Source organism: Schistocerca gregaria, chromosome 3 (assembly GCF_023897955.1).
Source record: "Schistocerca gregaria isolate iqSchGreg1 chromosome 3, iqSchGreg1.2, whole genome shotgun sequence".
NCBI lineage: Eukaryota > Metazoa > Arthropoda > Insecta > Orthoptera > Acrididae > Schistocerca > Schistocerca gregaria.
Window position 1 is genome coordinate 157,271,793 of NC_064922.1, and position 20,800 is coordinate 157,292,592.

A 20,800-nucleotide genomic window follows, 5' to 3' on the forward strand; every position below is an offset into this window, starting at 1 on the left:
AAAAAATGGCAAGAATCAAATTTGTAGAGAATTTTGTGCTCTTTAAAAAAGAAAATAGAAGTTAAAGTGATAGGAGAGAAAACACTGAGATATTTTGAAAAAACTGAAAAAAGGCCGAAAGTTTCCAAGTTTTTTGACTGCAGAAAGTTTTCCCAAGCAAAATTTTGTTGGCAGAAATCAGTTTTCTAATCTTTCCAACCATATGAACGATTTGAAAAAATAAATTCTTCTACCTCACCTTTTGCAAGGTATATCTGCAATTTGACTGGACTAGCATCCGAAGACACAAATAGAACCAACTGAAAATTTAATTAATTTTACTAACTGATAATTCATCTGATCATTGAACTAGTTGAAGATTTAACCCGTGACCAAATAACTGATTGACCAGATTTGCTCAACTTAGTGCGAACACAGCTGGTCTGTGGTTAAATCTAACTTATCTATCAGCTGAGTAGGTATACTGTTTTGAAGTATTTGAAAGAAAATTTCCCAAATGATGTTCCCAAATGATATTACATCTGGGGCGGGGGGTGGGTGGCTAGTGGTTGTGTAATGAATCATGCTCTACATGAACGCTGAATAATTCATGCAGCAATTAATACACTGTTGAGAAGCACACATCTTGATATTATCCTGTATCTTAAAATTCTTGTCATTGTTTATTTAAATTATGTAATAATCAAAATTGAAAATTAAGAAACTGCTGCTAGAAAAACTCTGTGAATAATGAGTATGATTGGCGGAAATAAGCAAAAGGAATGTGAAACTGTCAACTTTTTGACCCTGTACAGAAATTGACAAACTTAAGCATGTTTTGTCTGAGAATTAATTTTCTACAATGTAGCATAGTAGTTTTTGAAGAAAACACAGTTGGTTAGAAATAATGTGACCTTTATTCTGACAGTTATTTTTATTGCCATTTTCTGATTAATTGTATTTTCTGTGTCATCACTGATAAAGCTTTAAATGCTCAACCAAACAATACAGTGTACCATTTTGTAGAGGGCTGGGCATAATTCTGGCATGGTGCATGCATTGTATTGCAGGTCCAAAGATTTTTCAGTGATTGTAAGTCACTGGTGAATAAACTCTTTAACATACACTGAAAAACCAAAGAAACTGGTATGGACATGCATATTCAAATACAGAGATATATAAACAGGCAGAATACAGTGGTGTGGTTGGCAATGACAATATAAGGCAACAAGTGTCTGGTGGAGTTGTTAGATCAGTGACTGCTGCTTCAGTGACAGGTTATCAAGATTTAAGTGAATGTAGTGTTATAGTTTGCACATGAGCAATGGACATGGCATCTCCGAGGTAGCAGTGGAGTGGAGATTTTCCCATACGACCATTTCACGAGTGTATCGTGAATATCAGGATTCCGGTAAAACATCGAATCTCCAACATCGACCATCCCATCCCATCTCATAGCAGGGTAAATTTATTAACGGTTATGGTGATTACTGTGTGTGTGTGTGTGTGTGTGTGTGTGTGTGTCTGTGTCTGTGTGGTCATTTGTTTGAATGTGTGTTTATTTAAAAAAGAGCTAGTTCTTGAAATCTAGTGAAAATACTGTTTTCTGTTATGTGTTTTTAGGCTCCATGCATTGATCTGCTATATGTGAATGGTTGTCTTTCCCTTATATTATGTATTGTTCCGTCTAGGAATTTCCATTATTGTTAAACAGTTTACTTAATTTTTTCCATATTTTTCGTTTTATTTGACTGTTTTTTGTATAAAAAAAATCCAGTCAAGCCACTCATAATGTCACACGTTCCATGTCAGTCTCTCTTCTGTATATATTTTAAAAATTATGAAAACATTGGATTGATAATTACAATAAAGATTTTATGTTTCAATGAAATTTGATGTTGTTTATACATAGAAACACCCCCTGTTCACAGAATGAGATTTTCACTCTGCAGCGGAGTGTGTGCTGATATGAAACTTCCTGGCAGATTAAAACTGTGTGCCAGACTGAGACTCAGGGCCTTTGCCTTTCGGGAGGTAAATGCTCTACTGACTGAGCTACCCAAGCACGACTCACGCCCCATCCTCACAGGTTCAATTCTGCCAAGAAGTTTCACCCTCTGTTCATATTATACACTCCTGGAAATGGAAAAAAGAACACATTGACACCGGTGTGTCAGACCCACCATACTTGCTCCGCACACTGCGAGAGGGCTGTACAAGCAATGATCACACGCACGGCACAGCGGACACACCAGGAACCGCGGTGTTGGCCGTCGAATGGCACTAGCTGCGCAGCATTTGTGCACCGCCGCCGTCAGTGTCAGCCAGTTTGCCGTGGCATACGGAGCTCCATCGCAGTCTTTAACACTGGTAGGATGCCGCGACAGCGTGGACGTGAACCGTATGTGCAGTTGACGGACTTTGAGCGAGGGCGTATAGTGGGCATGCGGGAGGCCGGGTGGACGTACCGCCGAATTGCTCAACACGTGGGGCGTGAGGTCTCCACAGTACATTGATGTTGTCGCCAGTGGTCGGCGGAAGGTGCACGTGCCTGTCGACCTGGGACCGGACTGCAGCGACGCACGGATGCACGCCAAGACCGTAGGATCATACTCAGTGCCGTAGGGGACCGCACCGCCACTTCCCAGCAAATTAGGGACACTGTTGCTCCTGGGGTATCGGCGAGGACCAATCGCAACCGTCTCCATGAAGCTGGGCTACGGTCCCGCAAATCGTTAGGCCATCTTCCGCACACGCCCCAACATCGTGCAGCCCGCATCCAGTGGTGTCGCGACAGGCGTGAATGGAGGGACGAATGGAGACGCGTCGTCTTCAGCGATGAGAGTCGCTTCTGCCTTGGTGCCAATGATGGTCATATGCGTGTTTGGCGCCGAGCAGGTGAGCGCCACAATCAGGACTGCATACGACCAAGGCACACAGGGCCAACACCCGGCATCATGGTGTGGGGAGCGATCTCCTACACTGGCCGTACACCTCTGGTGATCGTCGAGGGGACACTGAATAGTGCACGGTACATCCAAACCGTCATCGAACCCATCGTTCTACCATTAGTAGACCGGCAAGGGAACTTGCTGTTCCAACAGGACAATGCACGTCCGCATGTATCCCGTGCCACCCAACGTGCTCTAGAAGGTGTAAGTCAACTACCCTGGCCAGCAAGATCTCCGGATCTGTCCCCCATTGAGCATGTTTGGGACTGGATGAAGCGTCGTCTCACGCAGTCTGCACGTCCAGCACGAACGCTGGTCCAACTGAGGCGCCAGGTGGAAATGGCATGGCAAGCCGTTCCACAGGACTACATCCAGCATCTCTACGATCGTCTCCATGGGAGTATAGCAGCCTGCATTGCTGCGAAAGGTGGATATACACTGTACTAGTGCCGACATTGTGCATGCTCTGTTGCCTGTGTCTATGTGCCTGTGGTTCTGTCAGTGTGATCATGTGATGTATCTGACCCCAGGAATGTGTCAATGAATTCAAGGTGTTCTTATTTCAATTTCCAGGCGTGTAGTACAGTTTCATCTGTGCTTTATGCTTTATTTTCTAATAAACGTGTTTTCTGTACTTATATAAAAACAATTGTGTCTGCAGATATCTTTGACCAAAATGTGTAGATTCCAGCTGGTTTCAGGACCTGGAACAAGAGACATTCATGTGGAAGCAGAAAATGGAAGTGACATGTCAGGAACATGCAAGACGTCTTGAAGAACAAAGGGTTGCACTGCAACAGAAGGGTAAAGTATTTGTTGGGAAACTGTGAATGAAACATATAAATGATTATAAATAGCTCAAAAGCTCAAAATATACATCCACACAGCATATATAAGCACACTTTTATGAGTGGTCGGCCGTGGCCTTGATGAAGACACTATCCAAGTACTTGCCTGAAATGTCCCCCCTTCCCCCCTACTAGTCTTCCAACTGGTTTGATGCCCATTAAAAACTCCTCTCCTGTGCCAACCTTTCCATCTCAGAGTAGCACTTGCAACCTATGTCCTCACTTATTTGCTGGATGTATACCAATCTCTGTCTTCCTCTACAATTTTGACCCTGTGCAGCTCCCTTGAATACATATGGAAGTTATTCCGTGATGTCTTAACAGGTGTCCTATCATCTTGTCAGTGTTTTCTGTGTATTCCTTTCCTTGATGATTCTGTGGAGAACATGCTCATTCCTTACCTTATTAGTCCATCTAATTTTCAACATCCTTCTGTTGCATCACATCTCATACGCTTTGATTCTCTTCTGTTCCTGTTCTTGCACAGTCTGTGTTTCACTACTGTACGATGCTGTGCTCCAAACATACATTCTCAGAAATTTCTTCCCCAAATAAGGCCTATCTTTGACACTAGTAGATTTCTGTTGTCCAGGTATGCCCTTTTAGCCAGTCTGCTTTTTATGTTCTCCTTGCTCTGTCCTTCATGTGTTATTTTACTGCCTAAGTACAGAATGCCTTAAGTTCATCTACTTTGTGATCACCAATCCCTATGTTAAGTTTCTCACTGTTATCATTTCTCCTACTTCATTACTTTACTATTTCTTCAATTTAACCTTAATCTACATTCCATTCAATACATCCTGTAAGTCTTCTTCACATTCACTGAGGAAAGCAATATCATCAGCAAATCTATCATTAATATCCTTTCAATTTGAACTGTAATTCCACTCTTGAACCTTTCTTTCATTTCCATCGTTGCTTCTTTGATGTACATATTGAACAGTAAGGGTGAAAGACTACATGTCTGTCTTGTACCCTCCCTTTTTAGTCTGAGTGCTTTGTTCTGGATCTTCCACTTTCATTGTTCCTTCTTGGTTCTCTTGCGTCTAGTGTTAAATTATGTGTCTTACCATAGAGCTTATCCCTATTTTCCTCAGAATTTCCAACATCCTATACTATTTGACATTGTCGAACACTTCTCCAGGCCGATAGATCCTGTGAACATGCCCTGATTTTTCCTTAGTCTTGCTTCCAGTATCATTCGCAACATCAGAAGAGCCTCTCTGGTGCTTTTACTTTTCTTAAGCCAAGCTGATTGTCATGTAACAGATCCTCAATTTTCTTTTCAGTTCATTAGTTGTTTCACGCATGTTGGCTCTAGTAATTTTTGGAATAGTAGCAAAGAAGTTTTTCTGGAAGTTGGATGGTATAACACCGGTGTAATACATTCTGCACACCAACATGAATAGTTGTTTTGTTGCCACTTTCCCCAATGATTGCAGAAATTCTGATGAAATTTTACCTCTCCCTTCTAGCTTACATGATTCTAAATCTTCCAAAGCTCTTTTAAATTCTGATTCTAAAACTTCATCCCCTATCTCTTACCTAGTGTCTCCTGTTTATTCCCCTATCACATCATCAGAGAAGTCCTCACCTCCTCAAAGAGGCCTTCAGTGTACTCTCCAACTGCCTGCTCTCTCCTCTGCATTTAACAGTGGAATTCCCGTTGCACCCTTAATGTTACCACCTTTGCTTTTCATTTCATTGAATGTTATATTGACTTTCTGTATGCCAAGTCACTACTTCCGACAATCATTTCTTTTTTGATTTGTTCACTTTTTTCATGGAGCCATTTCGCCTTAGCTTCCCTGCTCTTCCTATTTATACCATTTCTAAGTGACTTGTATTTCTGTATTCCTGAATTTCTCTGAACATTTTTGTACTTCCTTCTTTCACTGATCACTTCTGTTATCCATGGTTTCTGGTCAGTTACCTTCTTTGTATCTGTGTTTTTCTTTCCAAAATCCATTACTGCCCTTTTCAGAGATGTCCCTTCCTCTTCAACTGTATTGCCTACTGAACTATTAATTATTGTCATATTGTAGCCCCAGATAACTTCAGGAGTATCTCTTCATTCCTTAGTACTTCTGTATCATATTTCTTTATACACTGATTCTTCCTGATTAAATCTGGCCTTTTCCAAGTATACCTCTTCCTCTTGTGACTCTTGAACAGGGAATTTGCTATTACTAGCTGAAATTTATTGCAGAACTCAATTAGTCTTTCTCCTCTCTCATTCCTAGTACCAAGCTCATATTGTTCCATAACTATTTCTGCTAATCCTTCCCCTAGAATCGCATTCCAATCCCCAATGACTATTAGGTTTTCATTTCCCTTTATGTACTGAATTACCCATTTAATATCCTCATATATTTTGTTTATGTCTTTGTATTCTGCTTGCAACCTCAGCATGTATACTCAAACTATTGTTTTCAATGCTGGTTTGTTGTCGATTCTGATGAAAACAGCCCTGTCACTGAACCATTCACAGTAACCCACTTTCTCCTGTTCATAATGAATCATATTCCTGTTACGCTGTTTTTACCCTTTTCTGCATCTGTTAATATTACTCTATACTCTTTGACCAGAAATCCTTGTCTTCTTTCCATTTAATTTCACTGACCCCAACTATCTCTAATTTGGGGCTTAGTGTTTCCCTTTTTGAATTTTCTAGCTTTCCTCCCCCATTCAAACTTCTGACATTCCAGACCTTGACTCATAGAACATTATCTCTTTGTTGATTATTCAGTCTGTTTTTCATTATCACCTCCCTCTTGACAATCCCCTCCTGGAGATCCAAAGAGGGGACTAGTCCAGAATATTTTGTCAGAACATAATGACAGATTTTCAGTTGCAGGTCAAATGTCCTGTGGATACAAATTTAATGTCTTTGATGCAGTGGTTTCTGTTGCCTTATGCATTCTCATGCTGTCGATCATTGCTGATTCTTCCACCTTTTATGGGCAGTTTCCCACCCCAAGAGCAAGAGAGTGCCCTGAACCTCTGTCTGCTCCTCTGCAGTCTTTGACAAGACGTCCACCATTGCTGATGATTTTTATCCAAAGTTCGAACAGTGGCAGCTCTCAAACATGGGACAGGTGATGTTTTGATTACTAATAAAAGATACTACACCTAGGCCATAGGCAATGGTTTAGGAAAATCTAAATCATGGTGGTCCTAGACCATGAACATGCTGCTGTACCCCTTGCATGAACTCTGGCCTCTTCAGAAACCTGACTCCAGGCTCATAAATATGCAATTATGCTCATTACATGTCTTCAAGTCCTCTTGTCAGTCCCCCTAAAAAAATTAGTCGACCTGCATGATGAATGAGATGTTGAACTCAGGAGAACGACATCTCATCACAACATGCATTTTATGTTTTCAATAAAATCTTCTCAGCCTACAAGCCATGTCATTGTGAATAAAACACTCAAGCCTTCAGTAGCCTTCTTTGCCACTGTCACCGGGAGTTAAAAATCACTGATTTCTAGGGCTGCACAGTATTTCATTTATAGAGATGTAATGGCAGCATCTGAAACCTTCCAGAATAGGCCGGAATGATGGGAGGCAAGATGAGCAGCTTCTGACAGCTCCATCCCACCACAGAACTGAGTGTTGTCACATGACGTGATGGGCCTGCACCATATTTAAAACTGCTGCTCCCACATCTCTGCAAGTGTCAAGCTTACGGCTTTGATTTCACTCTGTTCAACACTCATCCCCCATGCCCAACTAAGCGTGTACCCCTAGTTTCTATTAAAATTGCTTCTCTGTATTCCAATCTCAGCGAGTTTTTTTGATCACATAATCCCAGTATGATGGTATTTGAGCCAAAACTCTCATCTTTTCCAATCGTATTTCGTGCTTGTTTTTAGGCAGTGTTCAGCCACTGCCGACTTCTCAATTTCCCTTTGTTTGGCATGTCAGGAATGCCCTGCGCAATGCTCATCAACACTGTGACCACTTTGACCTATGTAAATGCTGCCACATTCACAGGAGACACCAAACATGCCAGGAACTAAAAAGTCTATTTTGTGTTTAACAGGCCAGAACACCGGTTTCTGTCCCTGTCTCTTCAGCATGTGTCCCATCTTGCTTGTAGTTACTACATAGTGTGGAAGGAATGCTGCCAACTTGGCCTCTTGCTAGCTTGGGTCTTATAAACCGAGAAGATTTTATTGAAGCATTTGACACATGATTTTCTTGTAAAAGCAGTACATTTTGACCATGTATTGTAATGTGACAGTGCATTGTAGCTATCTCCTTTCATTATTAAAAGCTACTTTGAAACTTATAAGTAATCTTTAATTTAGTAGAATACATCACTTAGAAAGAATGCTTTAACTACCTAAAAACAGACATATTTTAGTAATTTTTTTTTATTTCATTGGACAGTTTATTACGCAATTTCATTCCTTGGTAGAAAAAATTGTTTTCAGTTTTTTTGCAGGTTTTTCCTTGGTAAATGCAAATCCAAACTGACTTTTGCTCCATGATTACATATAGAGCTATTAGTGAAGTGCTTAGTAATTTTTTTTTCTGATATGCACAAGAGATTTTCAGTGGTCTTTTACAGTGAGCTAGATTTCTACTTCCAGTTATTATTCTTATGATCCTTTCCTGCAGTTTAAAACTTGTGTCTATATTTTGTGCCTTCAATTCCCTGAAAAGAATCCCATTGATAAGAACTGAATGCCATAGGAATAGTGTGTCACCACAAGACATTGGCAGTTATTGTAAAACTCAAAGATCATAACATGCTGATGACACTGTTTTAGTCAGTATCTTTGTGTGTTCATTCCATGTTAAATTAGTTTGGCCTAAACCAGTAGGTGAGTGAACCACTGCTGCCGCACACACCACTACTAAGGCCGAAGGGGAGAGCTTGTGAAGAAGTGTCTTGCTATGCTAGAGGCAGATATAGCAAATTGTTGCTTTGTTATCACAATTGTCCTGTTTCTCCATGCCACACAGGGGCAGAAAGTCAGGCAGAAGAAAGTTGCCACCATAAAGACATATATTGCCACATTGGCTATGCTGTGCAAGCCACTGGGCTGAACTGTGCCAAGGAAGAGAACAAAAGCAGTACTCATCACAAAAGCATGAGAAGTGGCATGCAGCTCTCCAAAGAGAACACAACACAGCTATGCTACAAGGCAGCCGTGCCTACTTGAAGACCAGCTGCAGAAAAACTGTGCCATGCAGTAACGGAAGAGGCTGCCCCTGGCTAAAGCCAGACTGATGCTGTGCAAAGTCATCACTGACACACCGCAGCTGAAGAGCTCACAGCAGGACACTGTGCAGATGCACAGGACCAATCGTACTATGATGAACACTAGCTCTGACATGGTATTGAGATGCACGATACCCTCTACTAACATAACCTACTCTTGCATGATCAGTCACCCTCTTACAACCCATCCAGACTTTCACAGAGGTCTTTTTCCCTTTGTGCTCATCTTGGCACTTTTTTCCCTCTGTCATTAAAAACCTCTACTCTTCATCGCTTTTCGACCAGTTCTATCATCCCAATGGGCCTGTGTCAGTGGGTAAACGTATCCAGATGTATGGACAACAACATGGCCCCGCATCTCATTAACTCCTCTATTTGTAAACAGTACAGAGGTGACAGTAGGTCTATTGAGATGATCACCACATTGGTGTGGGTGTGGAGAGGCTCCACCATTAAAGCTCATGTTAAGTGACAGTATTCATTCCTAAAAACTTTGTGTTTGTTATACAATTTATAGATTTATGGTGTATGCTTAATACAAAGAAAATCGTTTCATTCTTTATGCTGAAGTGCATACTGTTTGTTTTCTATAAGTTCAGTGTTAATTTATTAGAAACTGTCCAATAATAAACATCCTTGACGGTTTCATTTGCTTTCTCTAATAGTAGTTCTGTTGTTTTATCATGACTGCGATGTTGCCGTCATTAAGAACTGAATTGGACCAAATACACTATCCTGAGAAACACTTATGTTTACATATTTCTCCTCAGACAACTGTTTTACTCCAAATTATTCATCAGCAGATGTGTAAACTATTTCTACCTTTTCTCCTGTTTTCCAGGTAAGACTGGAAACCCTCATTCACTATTCCTCTTACATCTATAGCTTCTAGCTTGTTTAGCAGTATTTTATGGTGAGCAGTGTCAAAAGGCTGTGGGCAAATCTAAGAATATTCCAGTAACACAACCATTCGTGTCAAGCACTTCACTTATCACTTCTGTGAACTCTGTAATGGCCAATTTTGTACTTTTCTCACTTCAGAAACCAAATTGTGCTTCATTAAAAGATTGTATTTATTCATGTAACTCATTAGTATATCTTTCATGATTAATTCAGTTATTTTTGAGAATGAAGAGAGTAGTGAAACTAGCCTGTAATTTTCAATATTCTCCACATTACCTGTCTTTAGTAAGGGCACAACTCGTGTGCAGTTTAGGTACTCTGGAAAAATACCTGAACTAAAGGACCCATTTACGTTTGTTAATAGGGCTTTTATGCTGTCTATGCATGCTTCATATTTTTTAATTTCTGTATTGTCTTCCAGACTCTGTTGTGGGAAACATCAGTCTTGGTGTGCGGTTCTACTTGTGGTTTAGAAAGATTTTGTTGCAAGTTCTCCATAATACTAGAGAAATGGTCGTTTACAACTGTGACAATCTTTGATTTGTGTGTTTTTGTGCTTGTGTCTGTTTGTGAATCACCATGGAAGTTAGTAATTATTAACACATGGGCAAATGGCATTTAATTGGATTAAAATTATTTTTATCTTAGAGTAGCAAACTGTGTTAGTCATTGATAAAATGTGTTTCCTAACAAAATTAAATGTGTTATTAGTTGCACAGAAACCTGAAAATTAATGGTATTCCAATATCGTAGTATCAGTGCTTCTTTTAGACTTAAAGGGAGAGAGGAAGTACAAGAAAAACACATCAAGTGCTAAAAGGATATGGATAAGTGATTTTTAACCATGTCAAAAGGCACATAAATGATAAAGACTGAACAGAAGTTGAACAATGTGGTTCAATATCAGGATTAGTATTTCCCAAAACAGGAAGTTTATGTAGCAGTTATGATTTTGTAATGGTAGTGACAAACAGTTTTATAAAATCATCAACAGTTAATCTACTAAATTCATTTTATTGCTTTAAGCAATAAATAGAAAACTTCCTTGTTTCTAAAATCCAGACCTCCAGATGTCAGACACTCAGATCTATACCAAATGTTGTATGTTGATAGAATATCAACCAAAACTTTGATTTAGTTCATACTATTCACTGTTATCCATCAGAACGGGGATAAACATTAATTAAAGGTAACACCAGAACTACCAGAACACAGGAGTAGCTATCTGTGAGCAATTGATACTGTGGGTTCTGTAGGTAAGTTGGTAGAGTGATAGTTCATCATGCTAAGGGTTCCAGGGCATTTGACCCACTCCTACTGAAACTGGCAGCCAGCCTAAATGGTTAGCAAATTGGAGCACAAACGGTTGCATGGCCTATGCAAGTGAAGTGGGAATTTTTGTCAACAATGAGCAGGATATTGATAAAATATAGCCAATCATAAGAACTTTCCAAAACGCATCATGAGCATGGGTGAATCCCAGGAAAACAGTGTTGCTACCCATTGGCAATGGGAGTGTGATAACCAGCAGGCTCGGGATGGAAATACAAAAATGCCCACTAAAGGCTGTGGCACAAAGCTGGCGAACAATCCTACATACAATGAGACGGCTTTGTAGGACTCATGTGAATCGTTATCTAATGCTGGGACAAAGAGTCAAACTCATCAACACACCAATCATGGTGGAAGCCTGGTATGTGGCACAGATACTATGCACACCACACTAACAGTAATTACACGAGTGATACAAGGGGGTGTCTGTTACCTGTTGTAGAGGTGGGAGATATTCAGTGTCACAGGCAATGTGCTTGTTGAGAAAGGAGGAAGGAGGGCTGGGATTGGTTGATGTGAAGATGAACTGTGCAGTGCTATTGCTGCACAGAGAAATCCAAATGGAAAACAAGAATAGAGACAGCATCACAGCCTACCTAATACGAGGGTGAGTCAAATGAAATCCTTAATATTTTTTAAAATATTATTTATTGTGCAGAAGTTGTACAAAGCCATATCACTTTTCAACATAAACTCCCCCATGCTCAATGCAAGTCCTCCAGCACTTACAAACTGCATAAATTCCTTTAGAAAAAAATTCTTTTGGTAGTCCACGCAACCACTCATGCAGCACATGGCGTACCTCTTCATCAGAAAGGAACTTCTTTCTCCAAACATATGGAAATCTTTTGGGACAAGGTCTGGTGGATGAGGAAGACACTCAAAATGCAGGTCTGTGATTGTTGCAACTGTTGTACGGGCAGTGTGGGGCCTTGCATTGTCATGATGCAAAAGGACACCTACTGACAGCAATCCATGTTGCTTTGATTTGATTGCAGGCCGCAGACAATTTTTTAGGAGATCTGTGTATGATGCACTGGTTACAGTGGTCCCTCTAGGCATCAAATGCTCCAAAATGACGCCTTTTTCATCCCAAAAGAGAGTCAGCATAACCTTCCCTGCTGATGGTTCTGTTCTGAACGTCTTTGGTTTTGGTGATGAGGAATGGTGTCGTTCCTTGCTTGCTCTCTTCATTTCTGGTTGGTGGAAGTCAACCCAGGTTTTGTCCCCAGTAACGATTCTTGCAAGGAAGCCATCACCTTCTCGTTTAAAGTGCCGAAGAAGTTCTTCACAAGCATCAACATGTCGTTCTCTCATTTCAGGAGTCAGCTGCCATGGCACCCATCTTGCAGACACTTTGTGAAACTGTAGCACATCATGCACAATGTGGTGTGCTGACCCATGAATAATATGTAAACATGCTGCAATATCATTCAGTGCTGCAATGGTCTGTGGAGTCACAACTCATTGTGCTTGACCTGGACAAGGAACATATTCCACTGAAGTCACACCATCTGTGAACTTCCTACTCCATCCATAGAATTGCTGCTGTGACAAACATGCATCACCCTACTGAACCTCCATTCGTCAATGAATTTCAGTAGGTTTCACACCTTCACTACACAGAAACTGAATAATAGAACGCTGTTCTTCCCTGGTGCAAGTCGCAAGTGGGGCAGCCATCTTTATACTGATACTGTGACGGTAAATGTGCATGTGCACCATACTGCCACCTACAGGCCATTCTGCATGCTGTTTGTAGCACACTTACCAACTTACAAGACAAAAGTGCAAAATTTCAATTTGTTATTACAAATTTAAGGTTTTCATTTGACTCACCCTCGTAAATACCTACAAGCCACAGTCGGAGGAAGCGCTGCTAAACACCAGCCATATCTCCTTCAAGATACAACAAATAAGGTAACTGACACTCAGCAAGAGCTACGTACTGCACACTGTGGCTAATCCACAACTATGGACAGTGAAACACATCTGTCGTGCACTAAGAAGGCAAATGAGCAAAACAAGAATCGAGACAAAATTTCCAGACCATGATTGGCCAGTAGTCTGGAAAAACATCTCAGAACGAGCAATACCGGAGCATGCCAGATCTACGTGGTACAAGGTTGTCTACAACACCATACCAACAAATGAGAGGCTGGCCCTAATCCATATAAAAGAAACAGTGAACTGCAAAACTTGCAATGAAAAGGATACCACAGAATGCCAGTTCCTATGCAGTGCAAGCAGTGATATATGGGCAACATGCAAAACAATGGTAGCTCACGTACACAAGAGCAATCCACGCAACATACTCATCATGGCAGTCATTGTCCCTGATGTGAAACCATTCCCCAGACCAAAACACAGCCATATGCGGATGCACATGCAGTCATCACCAAAAAACAATCAAACAGTGTGCAGTTCCTCATGGACTTTGCAAAACTTCCTGGATATCCTGCTGATTGATGCTTTCAGGGATGCCCTGTCTGCTGCCACGTGACATGCCCATCGTTGCCAACCCTCACAACCCCCATGCCTCGTCGCCGCCACCGATGCCCTCCTACATCCCAATACCACACAAGCATCAAGAATTGATACGTGTGTCCAAAAGTGCAAAAAGTGACAGTGAAAAGTACTTTTTTTCCTTATAGTTCTCACATGTTAAGTTTCCTTGTAGTACCATCGTAATCTTTGTTGAGTGTGATTTATTTCCCTCGTGTTGCAAACAATATATATGCCAAACAGTGAGTACCACAATATCTTTACAGCTTATCAGTGAAATCAATTTGCCTTTACATGTTTAAATGTGCCCTCTCCTTCGCCATGACTGTCCCCCTCTCTCTCCTTCAGTCTTTTTACTCTCACTCCTCCTCTTTATCAAATGTGATTTATATTTGCTTTTCCATTGCTTCCCAATGTTTGTTTCCTACTTGATCTGTCTAAATGTAATATGGTATGTATCTTGACACAATGTAACGTGTTTCTTGCTTCCCATTGCTTAGACATTATATTTAAATAGTTGAAATACCACATCATTTCAGATGCTGAAACAGTTCTAAACATATAGTGAAAACCAGGAAATATCCTTCATTGATTTGCTAACAAACCTAAAAGAAAGAAAAAACAATTGTTAGCTGCTCCCTATTCCATTTATGCAGGCCCCAAAATAGAAATCATACACAACATAAAATATCACTGTAGCCAAACTAGTAATAAGCAAAAAGACATTACTATTGTTATTATTATTATTTACATTTTATGGCCTTCATTGTACCACTCTATCCAACTTTATACAAAGAATTTTTCAGTTTTCTGTCAGCCCAGTACTTCATCGTTCTCTCGGATCTCATCCTTCTTTCTCCATTGGCAATCACCCTACCTATTGTATGTTTGCTGATTCTCGTTTGCAGTCTGGTTTGTTTGTCTGTGAGTTCCTGAGTTTGTCAGTTTTGTTTTTTAGGTCTTCCAATGTAATCTGTAGCTCATCCATATCTATTATTATTATTATTATTCCTCTCTTTTGTGTAATTTAGCTCCTTATTGCATTCAATGTTTTCTGATTTCCTTCTATTTAATAAATGTATAAATGTAATGCATCTGTTTCACAAAAAACTAAACTAAATGGCATAGGCAAGCATTAACAAACTCAGTTTGGAGGCACTCACAAAATACAGAGACCCATTTAAAAAAATTCTTAGTGAAGAGCTTAACATGTAAAGTGTTTTTTAAAACAATTCGTTATCTTGTAAATGAAAGTATATGTAAAAGAAGAAGAAGATAAATTCAAATCCCAATATGCGTGAAAGTGTTATATAGGACAACATGTTTGTCACATGTGAAAAGGCTATTTTGAGTTTACAGCAGTGTCATCTTGGCAGTATGCTTTCACTTTGGTTCATTGAAAGTAGTAAATATACAGAAGAATACACTTGTAGTTTCACAAAATATGTGATCAGAACAGAAAAATAAAGAAATAATTGTGTCATATGTGTGGAAGTAATATAATAATAATAATAGTAATAATAATAATAATAATAATAATAACAAAACTAAGATCAGTAATACTAAACAAAAAATAAATAAGATTTACACACACACACACACACACACACACACACACACACACACACACACACACACACACAGTGTCATTCATTCAGGAACAGAGACTTCACAATCATGGTTGCATATGAAGAAGTGTGTGAAGCAAATTACTTTTGTACTGTGAATTGGAGAATGAAAGCTTGTGTCTGAAACAGAACTTTGTAGAAGTTTCAAAAAATCTGGTTTTGTCGACGAGCTTAGCCACTACATCCATCTGTGGTGGTGAGAATTAAAGAAACATGGAGAATGCAACTTATTGCATGTGGGGGTGCCGCAGCTTAAGAAGATTATTATGTTGCTGCAGATTTATCTCTTCTGAAGAATCTGGAGCAGCATCAGATATTTTATGAGTCATATGCTTGTACATTCTGAAGAAATGAAGATCAAAGGATTGAAAACTGGAGCTTGTATTTGCTGGAATTGTCTGAATTGTGACATTGTCTTCTGGTAGGTTATTTTGTATTTGCACATCATGAAGAACACTAGGTCTAAGGGGACCATAAGAATCCAGTATTAGCAGAAGTTTCCGACCACTGATTTGTTCCATTACCACTTATCGTAGAAGTGCAGGAGGAGTAAGGGTAGATGAGTAAATTTGGTGCTGGGAACATGGATTGATGTGTATAAGTACTCAAAGAACAAGGCTCTTGCTTTGGAGCAAGTTTGCCCATTTGTGAAAGCAATGGAATAACCGTGTACATATGGGTTGTCACATGAATGAACTGTACAACCTTTGCAATATCTTTAGAATCTCTATTTGCAAGAGTGCGGTCCACAGACTTCCCCTTGTGGAATTCACTTTCGTTGACATTGTAAATATTTGCATCTGTGTAGGCTGTCCAGAATGCATGAGTTGCTGCTTGCTAGTCATCTACCATTTTCTGGATGTGGTTTCTGTTGTGGTACATTTTCACTGTAACAAAAGATTTGATTTTACAGCTTACAATATAATTTTTACACTTCCAGTACAAGACCCAACTGTCACTGGTGTCAAATCTTGGGAAATTTAACTGTCTTGCATTTGTTTTTGCCCACTATTTGACGTCTATATAGTGAATATGTTTACCTTCCTGGTGGCGTTGTTTGTAGGTCTCCATTACATGCATTGTAATATGCTTGTACTTCTTCTTCACAGACATTAACTCTCCACTTTCCCATTGCCATTTTCATTCATACGTCATACACATGCAGGACATCTAGTGCAAAAGCTGATTTTCATTGCAGACATTGTGCGATGGGGAAATGTTTGGGTTGGCTTTGGCTGTTTTTTGACATTAAGCCAATAGTTGAGCGTTTTGATTTTCTTGTTTCTCGAGGAAAACACTATCCCTTTCTCCTTTTTTGGTATTTCATCATTTCCATGACTTGAGGATGCTTCTGGTGATGATATCAATTATGTTGACTCTAGTCCATTCACTTGGTCACAAACAAACCATTCCACTCCACCTGGTGTGCGCTCGTTGATATTTAATGTTTCCTCTGGTGTGACATTCCGTGCAGTCCATTGATCATTTATGTCCAGTAGGAATGCTGCACACTTTCTCTCACCTTCAGTTATTTCAGTTGTACGTACACAACAGTCACTATGCAACATCACGTGTGGTGCCTGTTCTTTAGCACATGTCTGACAGAACACCCTACCTTTTTATACTAATGTACTCTTATAGGTTTGCTACTTTCAACTACTGAAGCAAAATCAGAGTGCCCAAAGAACATTTCTACAAACAATAAAAAGTCTCTTTACATGTCAGGAATATAACAGTTTCACACTGAAACAGTTAAAAAAATTGTCTGGAGAGGGGTTTGAACACAGGACCATTGTAACAACAACAACAACAACAACAACAACAACAACAACCTATCACTCTGTCAACTCACCTAGGGAATCCACACATACTGATTACACATGGAAAGCTTTTCTTGTGCTGTGATAGTTCAGATGTTACTTGTAATTAACGTTTAAGCCCATTCTGCTGCATGACAGCACATAGTATGAACTAAATCAGAGTTTTGGTTGATACCCTATTGACATACAATGTTTGGCACCGATATGAGTGTCTAAGATCTGAAGGTTTAGGTTGTTGTTGTTGTGGTCTTCAGTCCTGAAACTGGTTTGATGCAGCTCTCCATGCTACTCTATCCTGTGCAAGCTTCTTCATCTCCCAGTACCTACTGCAACCTACATCCTTCTGAATCTGCTTAGTGTAGTCATCTCTTGGTCTCCCTCTACGATTTTTACCCTCCACACTGCCCTCCAATACTAAATTAGTGATCCCTTGATGTCTCAGAACATGTCCTACCAACCGATCCCTTCTTCTGGTCAAGTTGTGCCACAAACTCCTCTTCTCCCCAATCCGATTCAATACTTCCTCATTAGTTATGTGATCTACCCATCTAATCTTCAGCATTCTTCTGTAGCACCACATTTCGAAAGCTTCTATTCTCTTCTTGTCCAAACTATTTATCGTCCATGATTCACTTCCGTACATGGCTACACTCCATACAAATACTTTCAGAAATGACTTCCTGACACTTAAATCTATACTCGATGTTAACAAACTTCTCTTCTTCAGAAACGCTTTCCTTGCCATTGCCAGTCTACATTTTATATCCTCTCTACTTCGACCATCATCAATTATTTTGCTCCCCAAATAGCAAAACTCCTTTACTACTTTAAGTGCCTCACTTCCTAATCTAATTCCCTCAGCATCACCCGACTTAATTCGACTACATTCCATTATCCTCATTTTGCTTTTGTTGATGTTCATCTTATATACTCCTCTCAAGACACTGTCCATTCCATTCAACTGCTCTTCCAAGTCCTTTGCTGTCTCTGACAGAATTACGATGTCATCGGCGAACCTCAAAGTTTTTATTTCTTCTCCATGGACTTTAATGCCTACTCCGAATTTTTCTTTTGTTTCCTTTACTGCTTGCTCAATATACAGATTGAATAAAATCAGGGATAGACTACAGCCCTGTCTCACTCCCTTCCCAACCACTGCTTCCCTTTCATGTCCCTCGACTCTTATAACTGCCATCTGGTTTCTGTACAAATTGTAAATAGCCTTTCACTCCCTGTATTTTACCCCTGCCACCTTCAGAATTTGAAAGAGAGTATTCCAGTCAACATTGTCAAAAGCTTTCTCTAAGTCTACAAATGCTAGAAACGTAGGTTTGCCCTTCCTTAATCTAGCTTCTAAGATAAGTCGTAGGGCCAGTATTGCCTCACGTGTTCCAGCGTTTCTACGGAATCCAAACTGATCTTCCCCGAGGTCGGCTTCTATTAGTTTTTCCATTCGTCTGTAAAGAACTCGCGTTAGTATTTTGCAGCTGTGACTTATTAAACTGATAGTTCGGCAATTTTCACATCTGTCAACACCTGCTTTCTTTGGGATTGGAATTATTATATTCTTCTTGAAGTCTGAGGGTATTTCGCCTGTCTCATACATCTTGCTCATCAGATGGTAGAGTTTTGTCAGGACTGGCTCTCCCAAGGCCGTCAGTAGTTCCAATGGAATGTTGTCTACTCTGGGGGCCTTGTTTCGACTCAGGTCTTTCAGTGCTCTGTCAAACCCTTCACGCAGTATCGTATCTCCCATTTCATCTTCATCTACATCCTCTTCCATTTCCATAATATTGTCCTTAAGTACATCGCCCTTGTATAGACCCTCCATATACTCCTTCCACCTTTCTGCTTTCCCTTCTTTGGTTAGAACTGGGCTTCCATATGAGCTCTTAATATCCATACAAATGGTCCTCTTTTCTCCAAAGGTCTCTTTAATTTTCCTGTAGGCAGTATCTATCTTACCCCTAGTGAGATAAGCCTCTACATCCTTACATTTGTCCTCTAGCCATCCCTGCTTAGCCATTTTGCACTTCCTGTCAATGTCATTTTTGAGACGTTTGTATTCCTTTTTGCCTGCTTCATTTACTGCATTTTTATATTTTCTCCTTTCATCAATTAAATTCAATATTTCTTCTGTTACCCAAGGATTTCTACTAGCCCTCGTCTTTCTACCTACTTGATCCTCTGCTGCCTTCACTACTTCATCCCTCAAAGCTACCCATTCTTCTTCTATTGTATTTCTTTCCCCCATTCCTGTCAATTGTTCCCTTATGCTCTCCTTGAAACTCCGTACAACCTCTGGTTCTTTTAGTTTATCCAGGTCCCATCTCCTTAAATTCCCACCTTTTTGCAGTTTCTTCAGTTTTTATCTACAGGTCATAACCAACAGATTGTGGTCAGAGTCCACATCTGCCCCTGGAAATGTCTTACAATTTAAAACCTGGTTCCTAAATCTCTGTCGTACCATTATATAATCTATCTGAAACCTCTCCAGGCTTCTTCCATGTATACAGCCTTCTTTTGTGATTCTTGAACCAAGTGTTACCTATGATTAAGTTGTGCTCTGTGCAAAATTCTACCAGGCGGCTTCCTCTTTATTTCTTTGCCCCCAGTCCATATTCACCTACTACGTTTCCTTCTCTCCCTTTTCTTACTACCGAATTCCAGTCACCCATGACTATTAAATTTTCATCACCCTTCACTATCTGAATAATTCCTTTTATTTGATCATACATTTCTTCAATTTCTTCGTCATCTGCAGAGCTAGTTGGCATATAAACTTGTACTACTGTAGTAGGTGTGGGCTTCGTATCTATCTTGGCCACAATAATGCGTTCACTATGTTGTTTGTAGTAGCTTACCAGCATTCCTATTTTCCTATTCATTATTAAACCTACTCCTGCATTACCCCTATTTGATTTTGTGTTTATAACCCTGTAGTCACCTGACTAGAAGTCTTGTTCCTCCTGCCACCGAACTTCACTAATTCCCACTATATCTAACTTTAACCTATCCATTTGCCTTTTTAAATTTTTTAACCTACCTGGCCGATTAAGGGATCTGACATTCCACGCTCCGACCCGTAGAACGCCAGTTTTCTTTCTCCTGATAACGACATCCTCTTGAGTAGTCTCCGCCCGGAGATCCGAATGGGGGACTATTTTACCTCTGGAATATTTTACCCAAGAGGATGCCATCATCATTTAATCATACAGTAAAGCTGCATGCCCTCGGGAAAAATTACGGCTGTAGTTTCCCCTTGCTTTCAGCCGTTCGCAGTACCAGCACAGCAAGGCTGTTTTGGTTATTGTTACAAGGCCAGATCAGTCAATCATCCAGACTGTTGCCCCTGCAACTACTGAAAAGGCTGCTGCCCCTCTTCAGGAACCACACGTTTGTCTGGCCTCTCAACAGATACCCCTCTGTTGTGGTTGCACCTACGGTACGGCTATCTGTATCGCTGAGGCACGCAAGCCTCCCCACCAGCGGCAAGGTCCATGGTTTTAAGGTGGGGGGGGGGGGGGGGGGGGGGAAGGTTTAGGTATAAGAATTATTACAGTTGTAGCGTGGTTGTCTGTGCCAGTATTATCATAAA

The 20,800-nt window shown here is 40.3% G+C and overlaps 1 protein-coding gene across 1 annotated transcript in view; it reads left to right on the top strand.

The window, feature by feature from the left end:
• The window catches only part of LOC126355291 (epidermal growth factor receptor substrate 15 homolog), a 143,384-nt gene that overhangs the window by 68,828 nt on the left and 53,756 nt on the right, over positions 1-20,800 (top strand). The window contains exon 4 of the mRNA XM_050005581.1: positions 3,632-3,734. Coding sequence (XP_049861538.1) covers positions 3,632-3,734 — 103 coding nt within the window. The remainder of the gene's footprint in view (positions 1-3,631; positions 3,735-20,800) is intronic.